Genomic DNA, 25,000 nt, shown 5'->3' on the forward strand with positions numbered 1-25,000 from the left:
CACACACACACACACAGTGTCTATAACCTCAGTGAGTTAAGTTACATACAATTTTGGGTTTATTTGTGTCATTATTGTCTTACACTGTTATTGTTGTTTATTTTTATCACTGTCATTACCTACATGGTCTTTTTCTGAAACTGTATCCTTTCTGCAGCAAACACAGGGACCACATAATGTCAGCAAGGGATTGTCTTTCAGTCCAAGTCCTTAGCCACTGTGTATTTATGCTGATATGTTGGTATGGAACCAGATTTTTAGGAAACGTTCTTGCAGTCCTCTTTGTCAGTGCAAACATGCATCTGCTGTGAAACAGGACCCTACTTCCCTTAAGATGGGAAATCTTTCCATTGATGCCTGATGACTCCCACAAACCTCTCGTAAGAAGTTCTCCTCTGTCATTTCACAGACTGGTTTCAAACCTCCTAAAGTTGTGTAATTGAGTATTTCCAGTTTGAGTCTTGATCGTCATCCATCACAGTACATTTCTTGAACATGGAGTGTTTGCACTTGAGCTGCAGCTTAGACAAGGTTGCTTTAAGTCTGCTCTTGAGTAGCAGTGCTCTCCTTTGTTTGATAATGCTCAGAGAAGACAGCCAACGCCCTGATTGATGCCTTCAGGTGCCGCACAGCAACACCAGTTTTCACACTGTCCCAACACTTGCAATTTAGTTACAGAGCCACTTTAAGTGTGGTTTAAGGACTGTTATTGACAAAACTTGCTGTTACTGTAAATTCTATTCCGGTGATCTCAGCAGGAAGACTGGAACAGATCCAAAACATCCTTTTTTTCCCCCAAAAAAGGAAATTATTAACCTTATTAAAGTATTATTTCTGTCTTGTGGAGACTAACCACATTCACCCTGACCTTAACCTCGCTCACTGACAGCTAAGTCATGCCATGTGAAACTCAGCAGCTCAGGCGTAGATGTGAATGGCCTCCTGGTTGAACTGAGCCAGTCCTAATTCAAACAAAAGTGGCTGCCTGTATCACCGCCACTCCCTCTTGGCTTTGCCTTATCCCCATGAGCTACTGCAGTCTGCTCCGTCAGCTTCCCTGTGTGACTCACCAAAGTCAAAGTTACAGTTCCTGGAGACCCCTCCCCTTTCCTCGTCCCCCCGTCATCGCCTGCAAAATTCACATTGTTCATATTTGCCAGAGTTGATAAGGGTGTGATTACACTTGAGCATAAAATCAGTATTGTGAGTTTACCAGATGGAAGGCTCCTGTACCCTCCAGTTTGAGTTTGTGTAGGTAGTTCAACTCTGAACCTAATTCTTTACCACATGGGTGCGGTTTGTCATAAAAAACCAACACAGTGGGTGCCAAAAAATCGTAATAAATCCCACCTTCAAGGCATTCAGTGTAAAAACAAACACTGACAATTATTTGCACTTCCTTTGACATACTGGATCTGTTGAGGGTGTGTTCAGCTTAAGTCGCTTGGATTTAAAGAAATGTTCATATGTAACAAAAACCGGCTTTCCCCCTTTGTTTTACACACCAGTTTGTCAAAGAAAGGTACAGTAGAGCCCAGTTTAAGATGGAGATTCTTGGTAAATTCATGGATTTGGGGTTTGATTTGCACAGTAAGCCATGCTACTGTGCTTTGCTTCAGGCAAGGCAGGTGTCAGTGCTTTGCTTCAATTCTGTTGACCTGCCTGCGTAAAAGTGGAGGGAAAATCCACATTTGCTGTGGAATTTATGTACTGAAGCCCCAGGACATACAGTATATCTGTCAAAAGTAAACAATAAATGTAAATTCTAGATATGCTGAGTCTCAAAGTCTATTTCATGACAGTGTGTAAACTATTATCAGCCCCAGTTGACTTCATGCAGATATGTACACGCTACTGTCAGTGTCAGATAATCAGTCAGTGCTGCAGGTATTGACACACTGTGTTGAGGTTTGCTGTGTTTGAGCAGTACCTCCTGTCCAATGTGAAAGCCTGGCGTCTTTTGTAAAGGGTAAGTAAACAGCATGTTGGAACACATGCCTGCTCCGGCAGGACTGGGGCTGGGCTGGAAAACCACAGCGGGTTTAGTGTCGGAGAGAGAACCTACATTTTTGTGTGTAAATCAGCTTAGGGTATTTTATTCGATCATAATCTAATGCACCTTGATGTGGTGAAGTGTAGACAGTGCTATCTCGGTTTGTGCTTCAAATTCTTCTTTCGTGTCTATGGTTTGTGTATCAACTTTTATGAATTGAGAGTCGTGGTTAGGGGTTAGGTGATTGCTGGGACGAATGAAGCAACCCTGTAATTAAAATGTCGGTGATGGTGCTTTAACTTATGAAGAGAGATTGTGAGTCTAAAGCTTATTTTCTAGAAAGAGGATTGTGACAGTAACTTTTCTCTAAATAAACCAGAGAGATGTGACATTTCTTTTGTAAATCTTAAGATAAATGATACAAATATAGACGTCATCAAACAAACAGATATTTTTAGAGTGGACACTCCACTGTGTGCGTCACCTCATTAAATTTGTTTGCAAAACGGAAAATTGCAGGTTGTTATGTGTAACCGCAGCAACGGTGGCATGAGTCAACTCCTTAAAACAGGACTGCACAGACAGTGGTCTGCTGGGTGGTCCTCCGCTGCGTCCCCGAGTGCTTAGTATTACTCCGGTTCCTCTGTGGTGGAAATAGTACAATGAGTTGATGCACTCCCAGCTATAGGGCTATAAATGAATGAACCAGCCCCCTCTTCTCCCGAGAGACACGTCTGATTATTGGCGACTGTGGCCAATACATGCAGGGATCTTAGTCATGCTCAAATGACTGTAATTTGGAGCAGGAGAAACACAGGGCTTAGGGCAGGGAGAGGCCTGTTACTTTTCTCCTGAAGAAGATGGATGCTCTTTCTTGTTATTGGTGTTTCACTACAACTCACTCACTTGCGTCTACTCCATACACATTGTGCCACTTGAGTTGTGCTCTAGTGAGTAACATGTTCAGCTTGGCTACATTAAGATAACAAATTACTTCAAAAACGCCTTTGTATGTATAATGTTTAGAAAAGCATTCAGGTTCTTCAAGTACTGATGGTAATATAATCCTCTCATATGGGGCCGCATACTTCTGTCATGAGTGTGGATGTAAACCTCTCTTTCTGGAGAGGGTAGAATCAGATTTACTACTCTATTCTACTCGTTAACCATACTAGCAGCATTGTTGAGACTATTGGATGGATTACAATGACATTTTATACGGGCATTCATGGTGACTGGAAGATGATTCGGTCCAGTGTGTAACATTTAAGAGGCTCTATTGGCAGAAATGGAATACATAGGTATGTTTTAATTACTGTATAGTCACCTGAAAATAATAATCGTTATGTTTTACTCAAGAATTAGCTTTTTATATCTATAGACACTGCAGGTTACCTGCCGTGGAGGAACTGCCATGTTGCTACGGTAGCCCAGAATAGACAAACAAAACACTGACTCCAGATTGGGCCGTTCACGTTTTTTGCAGATTTTGCGGCCACCGCAGTTTCTCCTACTTGAACGATTGGAAGGGGAGGGTGAAGTAAAGGAGTTGCAATCTGCAATAAATCGTCCACATTGGTCCATAAATGACCCGTCTGACTTTACCTCTAGCAGCAACATTACGTCAAAACGTTAGTCCAATAATTTGGTTTCATGATGGAATATCTCCAAAACTGATTCCCGATTCTACTTAGTACACTGGGTACTAATTACCCAGTGTTAGCATGCTAAATGAACTAAACATCAGCTTGTCAGCATTGTTATTGTGAGCATGTTAGCATGCTGGCATGAGCATTTACCATCTCCATAGAGGAGTTATTAGAAAATAATAGAAACACATTATAACTTTAATGAAGGGAGGATTTATTTCAGGACTGTATTGGGCTGCATTAGTTTAACTATACACAGAACTAATAAATTGACAACTGAGTGAATATTCCCCATGTCTTCCCCATTCTGACATCGTCAAGACTCAACTCATAAAAGGTTAGTTTATGACAGTATGAACAGCATGTGGCTTTAAATGTGCACATTTGCCCCACAATGTTCTATGCAATACATCCAAACCAGAGTCCGCTAACTTCTTATCACAGCTCTCCCTCTCCATTACACAGAGCTTTAATGACGAGGAGCATTTGTAATCCTTAGAGAACATGACATAGGTTTCTGTGGTTTTAGTTTTGTGGCTCGTCTGGGGCAGGGAAGTCTTCCTAGAAACTGTGTCGCTGAAAGATTTTTGGATATATTGCTCACACACTGTCTGTGCTAAAATCCGTCTGCAGTGTTTTCCATGCATGACCGTGAAGCAACATGGCAGCCAAAAACTTTTCATGAACTTTCTCGATGGCAAATCACCCTGGGATTCATAATTCTTTCATCTGATTCCACTCCCACCTTCCCTCAGTCTCAGTTTGCTTATTTACATGCTCTGACTCTTGTCATCTTAAGAGCCTGATCCTACTCTTAGCCTGTGATCTGGAGATAAGTATCTAATAAAGTACGCAGCTGGAAGAAGCCCAGTGTGAGCTATAGATCCCCAGGAGCAAGGCTGGGAAACCTGCCTTAAAGTAGAGGAGTTTAGCAAGGTGGAGGGGTGGAGGAAGGAGGCTGACAGAGAGGCGATGAGCTCATTCTACTGAGAAAGAAAAAAAAAAAACAAGATGAAGGAAGACAAAGAAACATAACAAGGAACATGAAACAGAAACTACATTGATATATGAACACTGTTCGTCAAAAATGCCTCAATGCCCATTACTGACTGTTTATTTTTCTGTTCCAGTGTGCTGTTGTGCCTGTGTGTAAAAGTGCATGAGCCTACGGGTGCGGCTTTGTGAATTATGACTCCATGTTATGGAATGAAGGGAGCGGTGCCAGTTCTTTCTTTGCAGAACTGTGAAGTTTTGTTTAGAGGCAGGAGGGGGGTCTTTGTAGGCTGAGTGTGTGGGTTGAATGAGCAGTGCCCACAGAGACGCACAAACACAAACAGATATATACACACACATACCAATTCGGGTGGTCTAAAGACTTAGCTGTATTTATTTGCAGTACAACTGGATTCATGGTTTTGTACACTTTACATTACTGACAAACATTTTCCAAAGCTAAGTTTTAACTGGATTAAAAAACTTTAGAACCCGTTTTTTTCAAGATAACACAATCACCTTGCCAAGACTTGAAACCTGTTTGCCATAGGTAATCAATCCATCATCGTTAACCTTGGTGCTTATTTTGGTGCACTACATCAACTGTGGAAAAGTGTGAGAATGATGATCTATATTGATGGGAAATCAAACCTGGAAGGCAGACAGTAATCGGATATAGTAACTGTTGTAAGGACACTGAATTTAGCAGCTTTTTTAATAAAAAAGGTTTCTTTGCAGCAGCCACCTCTCAAATATCGGATGTTGTGATTTTCTTGAGCAGAACAGCAAGATTGGTTTTCAGCTCCTACTTGCCACTGCATCCAATGACATTAATGTTGACAAGTAATGAAAATAAAGTCAACATTTTGTTTCTTTTTTTTCTCAAAATCCTGGATCACCTAAAGCACGTTTTAAGTATACATAACTTGATTTAATATTAACAATTGTAATATTGTACTGGAATTAACTGAAACCAGTGGTGAGCCAGGAATGTTAGAAAAGCAGTTCAACAATATGGTCCTTCGATTATTACCTCTCCTTATGTGCCATCACATGTAGAGCTTGGATGATGATGACTAAAATGTTATTGCCCGTCTCTTCTTTTTCTGTTTTCAGGGTGTCTCTCCAGTGTGAGGTGGTATGTCAAACCGTGACTCACTGGGATTTGGGGACCTGATTCCCCAGGATGTGGTTGACATTTTTGCCCACGAGAAGCACGGCAAAAGGGGCCGGAAGAAGCGCAGTCACTCCCTGGGCCGGGCTTTGGGCTGGCTGAAGGGCAAGAAGAGGAAGGAGCTCGGTGCCAAGGGGCAGAGCCCTGGTCTAGGTCCTGCACTTGACTTGGCCTTGGATAGGCACCCTGCTGCTGGACATCAGGGTGGACACAAAGGAGGACAGAAGTCACAAGGTAACAGTCATGGTAAGAGCCTGCAGGATGCTCAACAGCCATTTTAACTCCTCTAGTATTTTATCAGGTGTTAGTATGTTAGCAGTTGTTCTGTGGTGTAGTTGATAGTACGCTACATCTTACATAATATCCATTGTAAAAGAATGTTTCTGTATATGAATTGCCACCACAGATCAGAGGAGCATCAGCCAGTTTTGCGTGTTTTAGCTCAACTACAATTTGCCAATATTTTAGAATTCAACCAAAACATTTCCTTTAGAGCACCATGGAGAATTTAGGTGAAACAGACCATTCCCACTAACATTATAAAAGCTAATACACTTAAAATAAAAGAGATAAAATATTAACCTTGTTGGTTTACCACCATGGCTAATCTTCTGGGGGAAACCCTGAGATAAATTTCCTGCTCTACAGAAGGCCATTACTTGACATTCACCCTTCTGTGGCAAAGCAGTTATAAGCAGATTGTTGAAAGCTGTAGGAACTTACAATTGGCAATTTTTTCACTAAACATTCTTATATTCTTAATAATGAATCAATGAATCAATAGAATAATCTACAGGTTAATCAAAAAAGGCCCCACAGAAATGTAATTTCAGCACCTGGCAATGTGAATGACCGAGCATCCTTGAATACATGAAAACAGAGTCTCTGCTTGCAATTGTAGTGCCATACAAGATAAGATACCATTGACACACACACACAAAAACTAAAAGAATAAAAACAACAGATTATTAAACTGTGTTGAATTCCCTATCTCAGTCAAGGCCCCGGCTTTTGTACAGACATAAACCATGAACCAATGGGTGGCTACAAGGAACAAAATGACTCTGAAAACATGTAAATCTAAAAGATATTAGTCAGTAAGTGAAGTAATGTGTTGCTAATGGGCTAAAACCCACCAGTGTTTTCCTGTAATGCTTGCACAAGATATTTAAAGACATTTCTACAGAGCGCAGCTTAGTTTAGTAACATGACATCTAAGATGAGTCGGGATAAGTTCTTGGGAACCAGTTGAATATGCTGCTCCTTGGCTCCCAGGCATGTATGTTTGTTCACTAGAGGGATGTTTGAACAGACTGACTTCCTACTCGCCTTCTGACCTCCCATTTGCTTTGTTTGCTGTGAAAAAAAATCTCTGTCTGTCCTGTTCTGTGATACCATCACTTAACTTACCTGGTCTTCAGGTTACATGGAGGGTGAAGTGAACAGTGGGACATGCATTAAATGGAAGGTGTTATGGGTGTGTTATTTTAGCCTTCGTACAGAGATACACACACACACACACACACACACATACCCACACAATCAACAGTTTAAGTAAAACCCAATTAATGCATGTAGTGAACACATAAAAACAATTCATTCACACACTCACATAACATTGCAGCAACACTCTGACTTTTCCCAGAACTGTATCTCGATCTTGTTGGAGCTTGCACATGTGCACTCGTATGTCAGCATGCTGAACTCTCACAGTCCTGTTTTCTCCTTGTGAACGCACTTTTTTTTCAGTATGTGAACTGTCAGCACTAACTTAAGTTTTACATCGTCATTAATCACACCTTTATGCAGCCAGACCTAAACACAAAAACATGAGACAAACAAGCTAAACCTTGTTCTACTGAGCTGGCTTATGCAAAAACAGTACAAACAGTGTCTGGCATTGCTTGTGTAGTCTTGGCTAATTGCTTTACAGACAGACAGACAGAGGAGGCCCTGCCTGTTTTTCTTGCTGCGTCTCCAAGTGGAAGCCCAGAGCTCGTAGTTCAGCTGGAAGGGCATGAGGGGATTTCCACGGGATTCAAACTCATTGAGTCTCACACAGTCAAACTGTACCCACAACAGAAGATGAATATGTGTAAACACGTTTTCAGTCACATCTATGGCTTTGGTAGATGATGAATGCATAGACAAGCACATCACTGTTGACTGTCACATCATGAGTATGTAGACTGCATTATGCAATCTTTACATTATATTGTGCCACTACTTACAACAACAGTGTGAAGAGTTTTGTAAGGGAAAGTAAACTGTGAGGACAGATAAGGTATTTCTCCTCTGCCAAGGTCGGCTTAGAGGCTGCCTCCCACATCGGGCAGAGGCCCTGAAAACTTCTCCTTTACTTTTCCACACATGCACTCAAGACAAATTACTGGAGAGCGCATTTCTTTTTAAGATGGAACCAACTTTTAATGATTGTTGTGATGGCAGCCACAGTTAATATTCTTTTAAATGGTGTATCCACTACGTTAAGGTAATAGGCCTTAAGATTAGAGAGATATATCACTATGAAGCCGGTAAAGTGTTGACTATTAAGTGTGATTTATGTGCCAGGTAGTAACATACGCTGCTATTGAGCCCTCAGTAATCAACGTGCTGTGTATGGCGTGCAGATTGTTGGTGCTGGCAACAACCACAGCAAACTCCTCCGCCAGACGCTTCCTCTGATTAGTGAAGGAGCTCAGCAATTCCCAAAATGCATCCAGAGGAGGTTTATTGCAGGAGCAGGACATGGTGCAGTGTAACAGACTTGCCCAGAAAATTGAATACCTCCAGCTGAGCCCCTGATGATAATCTGTATTGATGCCAGAGGGGCCTCCTGCCCACTAAATGCCTGGTATGGCGGGCACAGTGCCAGTTAATTAAAAGCCATGGCGGGACCGTTACAGTGAGGGAGGAACAAGGGGTTTTGTTTTTCCTGACCTCTCCACTCACACTGTTTCTCCTCGCTCTGAGACACTGGCACCCATAAAGGATCACATGGAGTATGTGTACTAATATGAACGCCTGTGTATCAAACCCCAATACTTGTTTTGCACAACTCCTCTCTAACATATACAGTCTGACGATAATTCATGTGACTTATAGATCAAAATAGATACAAAGTATAAAAAAAAACATTAACATCATCTTTTCAAAATAGTTTTTACAAAATACTATTTTTACTCAAAGTGGATACTGAAATTAACGAGAGAAGTAAATCACAATAAAAACTAAATAGACTAGAGCTCAATATAGATTAGAGCTGAAACGATTAGTCCATTAACTATCATTAGTCAATTTTTTTATGGGCATTTCTGACATTTTATATACCAAATGATTGCTTTTAATAGTTAATTAGTTAATTGAGAAAATATGAGCAGATTATTCTATAATAGAAATAAATTTCTGTTTTTCTCGAAAAACAAATGCACTGGGTTTCACTCTGAAAATTGGATATTGTTTTAGAATACATTTTTGACGTACCGTAGTATGTACCTACTGTTTTTTCCAGCCAGAAGAGGTGACGTACTGTGGGATGGACTCACTGAGAATGACATACCGCATATTATTAGCACATCATTATAAAGTCTATGGACATAATGAAAGCTGGCATTGAATGTCCGATCAGATGTGTTCTTTAAACAGATATGGCCTGATTTTAGACTGAATTATAGAGTATTTTATTTAGGCAGTCAGGTAGAGAACATTTTGTGAAGTTTTTTTCATAGAAAACCATGTTTATGTTTCTCAAACTAAAGCACAGAAAGTTATAGTTTCAGTATCGTTACCAATAGTCAGGTATCATATTGTCACTCATACTAAAATGCTTCAATGAACACGCAGCCCTACCAAGTAAGTCCTTTTATTCATGTGTCCCTAACAAAGTAACCTGCTATTAACACATCAGACAGTTTAATCTCCCGATGTGTTTGCTTTTCAGTCAGTTTCATTAAAGGATGACAATAGGTTGACCTAGATTCCAGGTTAGGGTGACCGCCCGAACCCTGTAACCCTTGGGTTACTTTAACCTTTGCACTTGCAGGAATGTATTTTTGTAAACAAGGCTGGTGGAGTTTGACCAGAGAGGGAACTGCACAGTAGCAGGTTTTGTAGAGATAAACTCTGGCTTCCTGGACCCTTCAGTGTGGTTAATCCATTAACTCTGCATTGTCTTCTCTGATTACCTGGACAATGTTTCATCCTGAGCCAAAAGGCAGAGATTATGTGTTGTTACATGTTACTTCACTTCCATTTGTCTAATTCCGTTTTACCTGCGTACCTTTCTGACAGTGTTTTATGTCCCCGCCGTGCTGTCAGTGTACACGATCCTGTGTAAAACTAGATGACAGGCCTCTCTTATGCAACTCAGCTCAGATCCTGTCTTAGCTTCTTAATGAGGTTTTAGAGCCATTCCCCTGGTTTGGTTAAATGGAAATAAGGTGAAGGGAAGACTGATTAGGTCATACAGTCCTACAAAGGTATGCTCGAAAGGTCACCTGCTCGCTCAAAACACTCCCTGAGAGATTCCTCACATTCCTGAGCTTTATAAAGATATTTCTTTGAGGAAGCTAGAAATAGGGAGCCCTTTGTGTGTGTGTGTGAGTGTGTGTTTGGCATACATGCCAGGTGGCAGATCATATGAGCTGTTTTATTTGACTTATTTTGTTGAATCTTTTCTTATGAACACTTAATTTCAGAGAGATTATTGGTTTTACGTGCATTTATCTGTTGGTTTACTGTATTTTCTCTCAGTTTTTCATGTCAGTTAAAGGTTGCTGTGTGGTGCACTGGGACACTGATAAAACATTGCCAGGTCAGTTTTGATACAATTGTACAAAGATTTGCAGCTTTTACGGGTTCATCACCAGGTTAGTTCTTGTGTGAAATCTGCTAGATTGTATATAAAGCACAATGGCAGTTTGCATTGTAGCATAAATTGGGTAAAAAATGTTTTCATTGAAAGTGGAGCTCAAGTTTTCAGCTTTGATAGTAGAAGTAAAATACTTGCAACATTCATTTAGGAAAGTGAAAGAAAAAACACCGCCATGGAGGCAAGTTACATCCTTATTTAGATTCAAAGATTCATTTGTAAGATACACAATTTTACACACTACAGTGTGCAGTGAAATACACACAGGAGCTTTGGCATTATAGGAAACGTAGTTCTTTTTTTGTGAAGAACAGGGCCAACAACAACACTGAGACATGAGGCCAAAGACGACATCAACCTTCATCCAATTCATCTAAATATTATATGGTTGTTAAAAAATTTCAACAAATGGCAGCTACCTTTTAATACTGTTGGCAACAATGTAGTTTTGTGTGTTTGTGTGACACAGGATGTCTTTTTGTGTTTTGATGACACAATAACAATAAAAGTCAGGAGAACAGGTTTGAGAACTTGACATCTGATAGAGTTTCACTTTCTTCTTCTCATGATGGGAAGTAATCATACATACACTGTCACCTGAGGGAGGAGTATTCCCCTGAGAGACTGTCTCATTATCTAATCTTTATGTGAAAAGGACGTGTTGATTCTGTCATGCACTGTTGTAGATCAAAACGCAGTAGTGGTGCGGCGATGAGGTTAATTTCTGTGATACTTTCACACACTCAGCTCATTTGTTATGTGAAAATCAAGCTGATGCTGACGTTGTGGGAATTTCTGTAGATGAAGACTTTTGACAACCTGTTTAGTAAACAGTTGCACAAATGCTTGTTTATAATCACCGGGTTTTATGGGTATTTACTGGGATTTTATTTCAATAGATGAAGAGTCACCACGCCTAAATGGCAGAGGAGGAGATCATATTTAGATCACTTAAATGGCAAGAGAAGTTTACTAAGTGTCTGTTTGCCCTCTAGTCCCAACTGAATAATGTGCTCCAGTTTCATTTAATCAAGTTCCTTTTATTCTTGATTGCAATTCTCTAATGTTCGGTGTCAGTGTCACCAAACTAAGCAGGAAGGCCTAAAGCGACAGTTATTATTTATGAAATCATACATTGTTTCATTGTCAAGATACGCAGATATGTGACTGTGGCTTTGCACCAACTGCACAGGCCATTGTCACGAAAGGAAACCGTTTGCCAACACACTGGTAAGTCTACAGAGAGACCGATAAATGTGTTTGGAAAGTTTTGTGAGTCACCCGTCATGCCTTCTGTAGTCAAATAAGGGCAGTTTTTAAGCAAAGGGGGTTAAAGTATAAATTCACTGTACTGTCAAGTGTCACAAGTTTAGGTGCACACAGTGTTGGTATTGGTATTTACGTAGTTTTCCTCTCCAAGAACACCCTGTTCTTTCTGTGCATATTCAAGAAATGGAGCTGTGATAAGCCTGCTCTCTGCTTGTATAATAGAGGGACTTGCCCAGTTTACATCAGCACAACCTGCTGCTTTAGTACTCAGGGGTGCTGGAGAGGAGGTGATCTACCATTTCCTTTATTCTGATATTGAGTCTACAGCCATGCTAGCAATTCTGTATGGCTGTACTTGAGCACAGTGGTGTGTTGAGCTGAATGCTATTGTTAGCATGTTCACAATAACAACGTTAAAGGCATACTGAGTGGGATTTTCATACAAAATAATCCCTCTTAATCATCGTTTATGACCCACTTGGTGTGTGTGGTGGTGTCAGAGGTCCCGCCCTCTGCCTGTGTTGTCTTATTTTGTTGTGTTTCGAGACATTGTGTGCAGACTGTGAAGTCGGAAGGTCGGGACTCTATAAAAACACAGCAGCCAGGTAACATCGCTGTGTGTGTCTCTCTCCTTTGCTTTCTCTCTGTGTTTCTGTGAAACAATCAGAAAATAATGTTTTTATTTCTCAGATTCACTGCCTTGTTTTCCTAACCCGCTCCCTCTCTTCATTCACTCTGTAGCTCGATCAACCACTGCTGCTCTCTCTCTTGCTTAAGCTGGGGAGGCGAGGACACTTTGTAACAAGTATTTATGAACAGAAACTGACGAATCCTACAAAGTATGCCTTAGCGGGTAATATTTACCATGGTCACTACCCTCTTAGTTAGCATGCTAATATTTTCTAATTGGCACTAAGACAGATGAAGCTGATGGGAATGTTATCAGTTGTGCAGGTATTTGGTCACAAACAAACATTGAAAATGAAAATTTTGTGGCAATTCATACAATACGTGTTGGGATATTTAAGTGTGGGCCAAAGTGGTGGATCGACTAACAGACATTTGCCACACAACACACCCACTTTACTACACGTCACAATGGTTACACCCCCTGAGAACATTTCCTGAATTCACATTCACAGCAGTTTGGTTTCCATTTTATACTAAGTACCTAGTAACAAAACCGTGTTTCTCTTTAACTAACACTTACCTACCTACCAACTTGCTAAGAATTATACCTTAGGTACCCCCAGACCATTACACTGTTTTATTGTCTGTAATCACATATAATAGGAGCCTGTAGCAAAGTTGTGCTTACATTAAACAGGCTCTTGCAGTCCTGAATAGTTTAAATTCTCCTGCATATTTTTTAATGGGATTTTAATTTGTTGCTTATGGCTTACCCTTAGAAAGACCTCATCGCTATGTCAATGAGTTTGAGAACATGAGTTTGCTCACTCCTGACGTTTAAACTACAAACTGACAGATGAAGGCTGTGGGGAGGTGCAGGATGTAAAGTGATGACTAATGACATTAAGTATGGTGCAAAAACTGTCCACCTGCAAAATAATAGTAATAGTGTGCGTTTGTGTGCGTCTGGGGTATATTTTTGCAGGTATCTGATACATACTGGTTTGCTGGCATACAGGTTGTGATGTCTGACAGTAAAATAGAGTGTAACCCTGCGTGCCAGATAATGCCGATGTATCCATTACCTGGATTGTCTTCATTGTCACACCATGCTTCTTCTTTTCTTCCTTCCTTTCAGCTTTGACGGAGATATGTTTATATTTTATTCATTGGTAACCAAGAGCGTGAAAATAGTCAATGGAGCACACAAGCTTCGACCAGGACACATTAACGTGTGTGTCCAGTGTATCAAGACTGTACATTCTTGCTTTTAGAGTTTTAACAGTTAGCCACCAGCCCTTTCCTACTGTCATCACAGTGTGTCAGTTGAGTTTGCGCTGATTAGAGAGGCTTAAGCACCTGGCAGACAGCACCCTCAGAGCCGGAGAGAATGCCTCTGCATGGCTGTCTGCCCGGCAGTGCAAAACAAGAGACAGGGGCAAGTTAGGGCAGGGATGTAAGGTGTGTGTGTGGGGGGTATTTGCATCTGTTTAATTCCCATGGAGCGGTTCTAAAAAGAGTCACATCAGGTTGTCTGTGTCAGTGTGTTCACATAAAGACTGTTGCTCTTTACAATAATGAATCACAATATTCACAATTTTAGCTGTATACACTCGAAGCTGAGCAGCTTGTCTTTCCCGCTCCCGTCCCTCGTTCCTTGCATTCTGCCCTGCATGTTTATGAGATGACATTAACAACAACTTCCCAAAAAAAATATCAGTTGTCCATCCCTTTTTAGAGCTAGTATCTGTCAACCAATTATATTTTATATGCTCTGATTTAGAAGCCTTACTAGAAAAGATGATTATTCTTAAATGAAAAACACAAATTTGGTTTAAATGTTAAATTTCTTTTAACTTTCAAGTAATTTCTTTCTGAACCTAAATTGTTTCACAGTGCTACTAATCTAAAATGGTATAGTATTGCCATGGCTGCATGTCATATCCACTGAAGTCTGTGACAGTATTTGTAATTTGTTTACAGTTGTTGATGATGCAACATATCTCCTGAACCCTTCTGTCTCTGTTTACTGCCAGATAACCCATATTTTACCAAAACAAACTTGCCAACAGATGTTGGCTCATTTAAAATGTTCTACTTTAAATCCACCATTATTTACATGTCACAAAATGTAATCATAATTCCTCCCTTGAGCTGATTTTTTTTTTAACACATTGTTTTCCTCACTAGAGGCTGAAGTCGGCAACTTGAATAAACTGGTCACACAGTATTACATCCATTGGATTTAGTATATTTATCCAAATCCGAGATGTAAACATGAGTTTGGGGGTTCATACATAATCACCATCAGCCCGTTAATACTGCCAGCTTCCGAGCAATCAACGAGTGACAGATGGTGTCTTTAATATGTCAGTGATTAATATGGACACAATTACAATGAGATCACAGAACCAGTGATAATGTGAGCCCCTCATTAACGTGCAGTTGTGCCCCACCCATCACTCCAGGCCTCTGCAGGCGAGTGTGTACTGTCATGGTAACCAGATAAGTGTTGTCCTAGACTGACTTTACCTTGCACATACATATCAACTTACTGTTTAAATCTATAGGTTGAAGCTTCCACCTCAGCAGTGGATTCTGTTGAAATAATGATTTCTACTTGTTGCTACGTACTGGTAACACATGTGATTCATTTCTTTTCTTTTCTTTGTAAACTGCTTGAGTCACTCGTTAGGATCACGACCATGGGAATGTTTTCCATTTGTTCAGATGGCATACATTCCATGTCATGTCTGCTCAGCACACCAGGAAGTGAACAAACCCCGTAGCCGCAAATGAGTTTGAGGTGTCCTAAATAGAAAACAAAAAGAAAAAAAGATGAAGAAATAGTCTCAACAACAGAAGTCTCACTTGAAAACAAGTTTTAGAAAAGTGCATGATGTCTCCACAGATCAGAAAATTATTCTCTAGATAGTAGCTCTTGATTAAATGTGATCTTATGCCATCCTCTGTATTCTTGCTGCATAGTAACAGATCTAATATAATTCTCCTGGAAACAATAGGGAACATTTTTCACATGTGTGACCATGTGCTGTGGAGCTGCAGGCCTCTTTTTTTTAAACATGTTTTTAATCTTGTTTTAAGAATAGATTCTTTTAATTCACTTACTCCCCCTTGTGGCAAAACAATAAAGTTATAGGTCTCTTAATGTAGTCTGAGGAGTTAAAAGATTTGCTCAATTACTAGGGTTCTATAGTGAAAATGGTGTGTAATCTAACAAAGCAGCGTAGTGTTATTTATTAAAAGCTGTGGCTCAAGTAAGAGGGAGCCACCCGTGACGCCCTCGTACCTCAAATCCCTGACAACAGCTTTCTTTTCCCTTCAATGTTTACATGTATGATCTCAGTTTGATCCTTGCCCTGACTGACCAATCCGGGTTGAGTGTGCCTTCAGATGGGGAGCAATAGTGGGATGCTGGGTATCTTGTTGAGCAGCGAGTGGGGGAGAGAGTAGAGAGGGATGGCAGGAATTAGGCTGCTGAGGATTAGTGTCTGAGCTCTGATTGTCTATTGGCTGTAGAGAACTTCTCCGCTCCACATGGACCTGAACTGACAACAACAGCTTCATCAAAAACAAGATTTTTATTCTGTCTTGATCTTTCCGGGATGTTTTTTGAGCTGGCAGACTACGGACTACACCTTTAGATCTAATTCGTCCTCCTCTTTCTTCAACTTTGGCATAGTTTTGGTTTACTTTTGGATTACTTTCCAAGATTTAGGAGACACCATGGTAGTGCTTTTGACTCATAAGTCTAGTATGAATTTCTACTGCTTTCCAACAGTCTTCAAGAGGAAAGGTGAGTGAAAGCAGCACATGCCAGTTGTTTGAAATTATAAGACAACTGACCTGATTGGTTTATGAGTCAAACCAATTGTTCCTTGTTAAAACTGCTATTCAGGTATGGCCAGTACAGGCTGGATCATCTGGCTCACCTAAGACAGGCAGTAAAGTAATTAAAGCGTAGTCATTCACTGTCGCTATAAACCATAAAAACCACAGTCAGTTTGTAATGTGTGCTCTCCTGATATATAATGTGCTGTGATTTATAGTCTCACTTTAGCAACTAATATTTGCTGTAAATTGCAGGAAAATAAAGTAAGAAGAAGAATTCTGCATTTTAATAGATAGTTGCTTATTATTTTCTGCCAGCAGAGCACCCGTAATGCTGTTACAGAAGAGACAGTGGTAATAATTAGTAGCGATCACTGAGCACATGACTGTCAAGGCTAATTCCAGCATGGTCTTATAGCTACAGTGGAGTAAAGTAGGTAGCTAAATGTGGAGCAGCTGTCTCTATTACATAAAAGTGTCTAAGCAGGTTGTTAGCCCAGTGATGCTAGACTGTCCCCAAGCATGACAGAGTTAAATCAAATGCCAGTTGGTCAGCAAAAGTAGAGCTACTGTAACAATTGTTTTTGTCTTATGCAAGTTTTCTCATTCTTTTTATATGAAATGAATTTTTAAAATGCAAAAATGCAGAGTATTTGTATAGTTTTGCAAGTAAAATCATATAATGCAAACCAGTAACTCAGCTTGGTGTTGTATAAATAAGTTGTGTAAGGTTATTATAGTTATTGGAGTTTACATATGACTGAATGCAATTTATATCTCAAAGCAAGTTGACATGTTTTCTTGGATGGTGCCCATGGCTCATGACATAGTATTCCAGGTATTTTATAATTAGCTGATGAAAGATTGAACTGATGTAGGAAGCATTTAACAAGATGTGACAGCAATTTAATTAGTGTCCTTCTCACTGCCTAATTAAATTATACTTAAAGAAAATACAAAGCATAATGTTTCTGACGGTAGAGTTTTTTATATGATTATCCCCTGTTAAGTGGTTGTCAGTCATTGGAGTTTAATCCTGCCTAAGTGGAACTGGAGTTCAGCCTTTTTAACTCACAGTCACACTCAGGTATTAACCCTCAAACATATTTACTGTTCCTGTACTTAAATGTCCCTGGCAGACACCTGAATGCTCTCATCCTATCCATATGGCCCCCTTATTTACTGTTACAGTAACACAGAGCTTTGAGTTGATCTAAGCTGATCCCCTCTCCCTTCTCTCTACTTCCAGCTGTCCCAAAGCGAGATGACGATGACAAAACCCCAGCACCCCCTTTGTTCCAGGAGAACGTGTTCATTGAGGCCAGCAGGCCCAAGTACCTGGAGAACCTTCATACTGAGGCCCTGGAGGGATTGAAAATGATGCAGCAAGAAGGTACAAAACACTCTAGTTATACGTCTTGCATCATTAAATTAAAGGGTGTCCCATGCCAACATGTTGATAACTGTCTATATATTACTCAAGAGGGAGTGCACTAGAGAATATAATCACAGCTAAGAATTTTAATCGCCATTATAAAGCTACAGAGTTAAATGTTACTCTCTTTGCAGAAACCAATAATGGAGTGGAGTACCAGGATAATGAAAGCACAATTGTAAGTGACGCATCACACCCAGAATTATTGTTTTTCTTACATTTACTGCACATGCACAGTTCTTTCACAAGTGATTTTTTTCTAAAAAAGATTGTTTCTCTCTTTTCCAGTCGAATATGACAGTCAACACAGACGGAGAAGGTGGAGGGTTTATGACAGACAGTACCATTGCTGACACAACTTCTGTTGTCTCTGTACAATCGTCTGTGTCCACCAGATCTTCCCGCTCTGGACTCACCAGGCAAGGTAACTTTAACACAAGCATATTTATATCCCATCTTGGTCATTACACAACATATGGTGATGCAAACACATAAAATGTCAGATTAAACATTTAATGATGAGATATATAGATTATATTTAGTTTAAATTAAATTTAGTTTAAATTAAGTTTCTTGCTTTTCTCTCATACCTTTGTCTGTCCAGGATCTACATTCAGGCCCTTGAACTCTGGGAAAAAGTCAGAAAAGGCCAAGACAAGGAGAAGACACAGGAAGACTGTTGTGGGTATCCCACAACATGTTCAGAGAGAACTGGGTATGCAGCTCTTTATTTAAACGTATTATTTACAAAAAAAAAACATCTATTAATTACTCTTTAAATTGAATGAGCTACATTCAGAAATATAATATATGTAGAAAATATACATGTCCATTTCCTTAATTATTAATATGAACTTGTGCTAATTGGTCCTCCTTTCTTCTATCAGGCCTGGACAGAGTGGGTTGGTCAGTGACTCAGAGGTTAGATGAGGAACAGCTTTATAATGGTGAAACTGACGACAGCTGCGCTGATGGACCAGAGCAGTCACAAAAAGGAGCCAGTGCCAACCTTCAAAACATGATCCAGCCCCTCAACAAAGACCAACTCAAGAAGCTCGGTGCCACCCATGCTGGTCATAGGGATGACCTGGCCCTGCTGCACCGCCTGGGCCCCGGCTTCTCAGGTGAGCAGAGGCCTCGGTCCCTGGCTGTCCCCTGGATGACCACTGCCAACAGCCTCCAGCAGGAGCCGCCCAGCCCTGTCATGTCCATGTCACCACAGGCCGCCTACATGTCCAAAATCATTCCCAATGCGGTGTTGCCACCCTCCATTGATGTTGTGGAAATCAGCCGTGGACGGAGTCGCAACAGTGTACGCACTGTCAGCAAGAGCAGTCTGTTGCTGTCAAGCCCAGCCCCCTCCCGTGCTTCCTCTAGAGCCTCTTCCTCCAGAACCACTTCCTCCAAAGCCTCCACCATCTCCTCTGCCTCTCGCCACAACCCTCCCAACCTGTCAGACAGCTCTTGTTGGAGCAACTCTGAGTCCTCAGAGACCTTGGTATCTGACTCCTCAACCATCTCCAGCAGCAGCACCCCCAGACAAAGGTCACAGGACAGAGATGCCTCTTCAAAAGAAGACAAAAACAGTGTTCACTCCTCCATCAGCAAGGCTTCAAAATGCACCTCCAATGGCAAGCTCGTTGTTAAGGGAGACGAGGTTAAGAAAGAGGGCCCATTTGTGCGTAGCCTCTCTGTCATGAAGCCAAAGAGGGCTCCTCCTCCTCCAAGTCGCTCCTACTCCCTTCACAATAAGATGAAGCGCCGATCACGTGATCTGGCAGAGGTGAGGATCATTTCAGGGGAATCTTCTCTCCATAGCATCTCAGCCTCAGGTGAGGAAAATGAAAAAAACTATTCTGGATCTTGTCCGACCCCCTCCAGAATCATAGACAGCCCTGGATACAACGCTGACACAAGTTCTCTGGATGAGTCTATAGGTTCTGTGTCAGTAAGTCCCTTCAGATCCCAGCTGCAGGCCCGAAAGGCAGAGAAAGCTGCAAAACTTGAGGAAACTGCTTCCAAAGATGCTTCAAAAGAGAAGCAGGAACTACTGCAGGAGAATAAGCCAAGCAAAATAGTCTCCCCATCCAGTGGCTACTCCAGCCAAGATGGCAGGTCTGCACAGCTTTCTAAACAGCCCCACAGCTCATCTCCAAGAAACAAAAGAGGCCTCTTAGCTAAGCTTCAAAAGTTTTTCCCTGGGCCCAATGCTGTTGCTTCAACTCAAGCCCCTCCAACACAGTCAGATGCTCCGAAGGATCTAAAAGCTGACACCCCAGTCAACACTGCCAGTATCAGCCCTTCAGTAAGGACCTTGAGAGAGCTCTTTAACATCCCTCCACCACCTAAAGTCCATGCACCTCCACCACCTCCTCCGGAGGTATGGGCTCACAGCAAGCGTACCTTTGAGTTGCTACTGGGACCCCCGGCACCTGATAATGTTTATGCCATCATAAAGAAGAATCCAAAGGACAGGAGACAACAGAGGAAGTCTCCTTCTGCATCTACAGAGGGGTCTGTGACGAGCTTGGTGATAGAAAGAAAACACAAGAATCCGACTGTAATAGTGGAGTCTGTTAATGGATCCGTACATGTTCTAGAGACAAAGAAAGTTCAAGATAGTGAGATTTTGAATGCAGAGATTCACAAAGAGAACAATGACAGACTGGAAGAGCAGAATGTTGATGTCAAAGGAAATAGAAAAGTGTCAGAAAAAGATGAGAAAGTAAGAGTATGTGATATATTAAATGGGATGTTAGTGAAGGCGGTAGAGAGACGTGAAGAAAGGCTGGCGGCAGTGAAAGAAGGAGGTAAAAACACCTGCACACAAGATACAGAGGTGAAGACTAACAAGGATACGTTATCTGCCATTTCATTAGTACGCATTCCTCTATCTCCCTCTGCTCCTCCAGTACACAATCCTCCCCAACCCCCCACCAAACAGACCACAGAGTTGTCTTCAGTCGCATCAGTACAAGTCGTTGTATCCCCCGAGTCGTCCTGGCCCCCACCACCTCCACCAATGGGCCTCGGTGGGCCTGATGAGATTGATTTCCCTCTCCCGCCTCCCCCAATGTTTGGTGAGGAGGGTTTACTTATACCTGTTCAGATGCCACCAGAGAGGTCCATTCCTGGTGGTGACTCCTCTTGTACAACTAAATCTTCTTTATCAGTGGTGAAAACAGAATGTGCTAAGGTGACCACAGAGGCTGAACCACAGAAGCACAGTACATCCAAGGAGATTTTACCACCACCCCTGAATATCCCACCCCCCCCATCATATACGGCTCCCCCTCCACCACTTGAAGCAGTCTCCCCTCCTACAATTAAAAAGGTATCTCCTTCAATGCCTCTGCCACCACCTAAAGAGTTTTCTTCACTGCCACCTAAAGAGGTTTCTCCTCCGCCACCTAAAGAGGTTTCTCCTCCATCACCTGAAGAAGTTTCTCCTCCACCACCTGAAGAAGTTTCTCCTCCACCACCTAAAGAGGTTTCTCATGTAAAGCCCAAAGAGTCCTCTCCTCCTCCGAGTCAAGAAGCCCCCTCTACACTTGTTAAAGACGTCTCCTCCACACTGGTCCCAGTACCAGTTAAAGATGTCCCAGTACCAGTTAAAGAGGTCCCAGTACCAGTTAAGGAGGTCTCCCCTCCACTGGTTATCAAAGTCTCCCCTCTACCTTGTCAAGAGGTCTCCACTCTGTCCACTAAAGAGGTTTCTCCTCCATCTTCTCAGAGGAATGCCCATCAATCTTCTGAAGAGGCCCCACCTGTTAGCAAGCTCACTCCGCCACAAAGTATTCCACCTCCACCACCTCTACCGTCACAACCCCAGTCGTCAGAGCAGGAGATTGATCTTCCACAAGAGAACGTCCCATCCGAATCTAAAACTATCCCGGTTTCATCTAACAGTATTCTCGCTCCCCCTCAGAGTATTCCACCACCCCCACCCATACAGCCTCTCCACCAACCACCAATTGTACCCCCAAATACTGATGGTTCAGCAACCAAGGAGGCCTCAAATTCACCACCATCTGAAGTCTCTATCCCACCAGCACTTGAAAACTCTCTGTCAACAGAAAAGGCTCAAGAACATGCTCCTTCCCCACCTGTAAACATTCCTTTACCTCCACCTTTACCTGTACAGGGTCTTGCAAGCATTAAATACCAGCCAAGTCCTCTGAGCACAGAAAACCAAACCCCGGAGCTGACCCCTGTCCCTGTTTTACAGGACGAACCCATTCCCATTGTCACCCCCTCCCTTCTGCAGATGGTCAAGCTGCGGTCCATCAATAGCAGCCCCGAGCCTCCTAAAGCTGAGGAGGAACCGGAGGCTGAGGTCACACTGAGGAATCGGCCGCCCAGTCATGAGGTTCCAACCTTGTCTGCCAGTGGTGAGGCTCCTCAGAAGCCCATCAGAAAGTCTCTAATCATGACCTCTCCCACATCCACTTCCCCACCTGCCATAGTTATTTCACAACCAGCTCTGCCCAAGTCCCAGTCTCTTGTGATTCCACCTGGGTCTCAATCCACAGTACTGTCTCCTACGAAAAAGTCTCCTCCTGCCATGACTGCCTCTCCTTCCATGAACCTTCAGGAGGCCATCCGCCTCAGGACAGCAGCTAGATCAAAAGGCGGCCCTGCGTCTCGTCTCAGCTTGCACTCACCAACATCACCAATAGACCTCCATAAGTCCCCTTCCAGCACAGCAAGCTTTATCTTCTCCAAAAGCAACAAGAATGTGGTGATTGAGACCAAGCCGGAACCGGAGACCAAGACAACCATACAGAAGAACCTGGAGGTTTCCTCTGTAACAAATGTGGTGAGTGAAGCAGAGTCGGTGAAGAAGGGAGTCAAGGTGCCACCCCCTGTTGCAAAGAAACCCAAAACGAAGGGAAAAGAGATTGAGACCAGTGAAGGGACGGAGAGTACTGCAGGACATGAAGCACTGCAAGAGAGTATCAAGGGTAAGAGAGATGATCCATTATAAACAAAACACATCAGAGATAGACTGGAAATGATGCGATGATAAGGTTCATTTGTTCGAATCAAGAGTATAAGACTGAGAATCTTGTGATGCTTACATGGTTACAATGTTAGTGCTAACATGGTGATATTTAGGCAGTTACATCTAAATAAATTACAATATTAAAGGTGGATCTATTAGCAGAAATGGAATATAATATTCATAGGTATGTTTTTATCAGTGTATAATCACTTGAATATAGAAACCATTGTGTTCTCATTCCCTTAGAATCAGTTGTTTTTATCTACAGACGATGCGGGTCACCTTCCATTAAGTCCGCCATGTGTAACCACCATGTTTCTACAGTAGTTTAGGACAAACCAAACAATGGCTGTAGATAGGGCAGTTTTGCGGCAACCATACTTTTTCCTACACACATACTGATGCAAACGGTTAATTGCAATCTGCAACTTCACCGCGAGATGGATCTAAATCTCTACACACTGATCATTTATCACTAAAAGAAAAGATTCAGCTAATTTAAAAACATGGTTTGTTTGTATCAGGTATCACTTGCTAGGGATACTTAAATAATACGACTTGAGGCTTAGTGGTGTTAACTAACTTGGAATAATGTAGGACTCCCAAGTTGAATTAACAGGACATTTTCCTGTTCTTTCCATTCTTCTGACATTGCCTGAATGCAGGTGTAATGCTTACCATGTTCACCGTAGCTTGTTAGCCCTAAACACAGTGATTACAATTGCAATTTATTAAATTGTTGGATATAAACATATATTCTCCCACCTCAGATGCAGCGGAGAAAACAAATGCGACAGCAGGTACTGTTGAAAGAGAAGAAACGCCATCGACATGATTGTAAAGACTGAAGGAGACCTGGGAAGGACATTAATTACACTGAATCTGAATCTTCTGTTGGTCTTTGTGTTTGAGAGACAAGGAACTTGATTTGGATAGATGAGATACATATTTAAAATTTGCATTTAGAAAATTTATGTTAATGGTGTAGGTCTTAATTTTCTTAAGTACTCATTTTGCATTTTAGAGTAAATACAGTATATTTTGTTATGCCAGAGGGTCTTCTGAGCTTTACAGTTGCTAGAGATGGGAATATACTGCCCTCTAGTGTCAAACAATGATTGTACCACTTATGTCCTGCTGAATCAGTGCTTTAGTTTAGTCAGTACTCTTAACAATGGGACTTTTGGGTGCTCTGTAAATATAGCAAAATATTGTACATTTAACATATCCAGTAATGGTGGATCTGTGGTACAGAGTTCTGTATTTTTTCCAAAAGAGTTTCCACACCAATTATATTTGTTAAAAAAATATTAATTATCTTAAGTTATTTTTCCTGTTTTCATGTTGAGAAGAGGGTCTCTACAGACTGTCTTCTTTGCAATACTGTGTTAAACCCAAATACCACTTAAATCAGATTTGTTTGTATAGCTCTTTATCATATCCAAATATATGTTCTTCTCAAAAACGCTGCGTGTCATTTGTTATGATTCAAAGCTATCTATGTGCATGACCATTAACGTCACAGAAACAATAAGCAGACATGTAAAGCAATACTGGAATCATTGTTTTGTAGCCAATTTTTATGCTGCTTTCAGTTACTGATAATGGAGACGGTGCCTTTCCTTGCAGTTATGGATCAACCGGTGGGATATTTGTGCTGAACTTTAATATATTTCAAACTGGTTTCAGAGACTGTAATGTAATAATAAATCATTCATATTGGAAAGAATAAAGATTTATGGACCGATCAAATGGTCGTATTCTTTCCCATTTTCTTCTAAATTTCCTGTCAGTCTGATATTCAGTGTTGCAATTTCTTTTTTTAAATCTTATTTCAGCCTTCTCTTTTTGAGCTTTAAGTCCGTATGGCTCAGTATAATACGCACACAAGTATGTATTTTAGATTCACTGACAAAAGAGGGACCATCAACTGCATTTTCATGGTTTTATTGAAATGAGTCAGAATATCCTTCTGTAGAGAGTTACAACAGTCTTTAAGCAGAGTACTGACTACTGATTATTCATTAAACTAATACTACCTCCATGTGAAATACCAGGTCATCTCTCTATCATCTACTAAATCCTCATCACCATTCTTCCACTCTACCATCTTGTCATCTTTGTCCCTTC

The 25,000-nt window shown here is 41.3% G+C and overlaps 2 protein-coding genes across 3 annotated transcripts in view; one reads left to right on the forward strand and one right to left on the reverse strand.

Moving 5' to 3' along the window:
* Positions 1–24,610, forward strand: part of LOC118337061 (uncharacterized protein KIAA1522 homolog) — a 28,244-nt gene extending 3,634 nt beyond the window's left edge. Inside the window, exons 2-8 of one of the 2 annotated variants that reach the window (XM_035673890.1) lie at positions 5,752–6,055; positions 17,680–17,823; positions 18,000–18,043; positions 18,154–18,289; positions 18,470–18,580; positions 18,753–22,829; positions 23,641–24,610. In XM_035673890.1, the coding sequence (XP_035529783.1) occupies positions 5,776–6,055; positions 17,680–17,823; positions 18,000–18,043; positions 18,154–18,289; positions 18,470–18,580; positions 18,753–22,829; positions 23,641–23,705 (4,857 nt within the window). In that variant the 5' untranslated portion in view covers positions 5,752–5,775 and the 3' untranslated portion in view covers positions 23,706–24,610. The remainder of the gene's footprint in view (positions 1–5,751; positions 6,056–17,679; positions 17,824–17,999; positions 18,044–18,153; positions 18,290–18,469; positions 18,581–18,752; positions 22,830–23,640) is intronic. The other variant, XM_035673891.1, reaches the window with a different exon arrangement.
* Positions 24,611–24,801: 191 nt separating this feature from the next.
* The window catches only part of si:ch211-67f13.7 (uncharacterized protein LOC565426 homolog), a 2,802-nt gene continuing 2,603 nt past the window's right edge, over positions 24,802–25,000 (reverse strand). The window contains exon 8 of the mRNA XM_035673899.1: positions 24,802–25,000. This exon is cut by the window's right edge and continues 552 nt beyond it. Within this exon, the coding sequence (XP_035529792.1) occupies positions 24,906–25,000 (95 nt within the window). The 3' untranslated portion in view covers positions 24,802–24,905.

Source organism: Morone saxatilis, unplaced genomic scaffold (genome assembly GCF_004916995.1).
Source record: "Morone saxatilis isolate NCDOM2014 unplaced genomic scaffold, NCSU_SB_2.0 Contig3, whole genome shotgun sequence".
Taxonomy (NCBI): Eukaryota; Metazoa; Chordata; class Actinopteri; family Moronidae; genus Morone; species Morone saxatilis.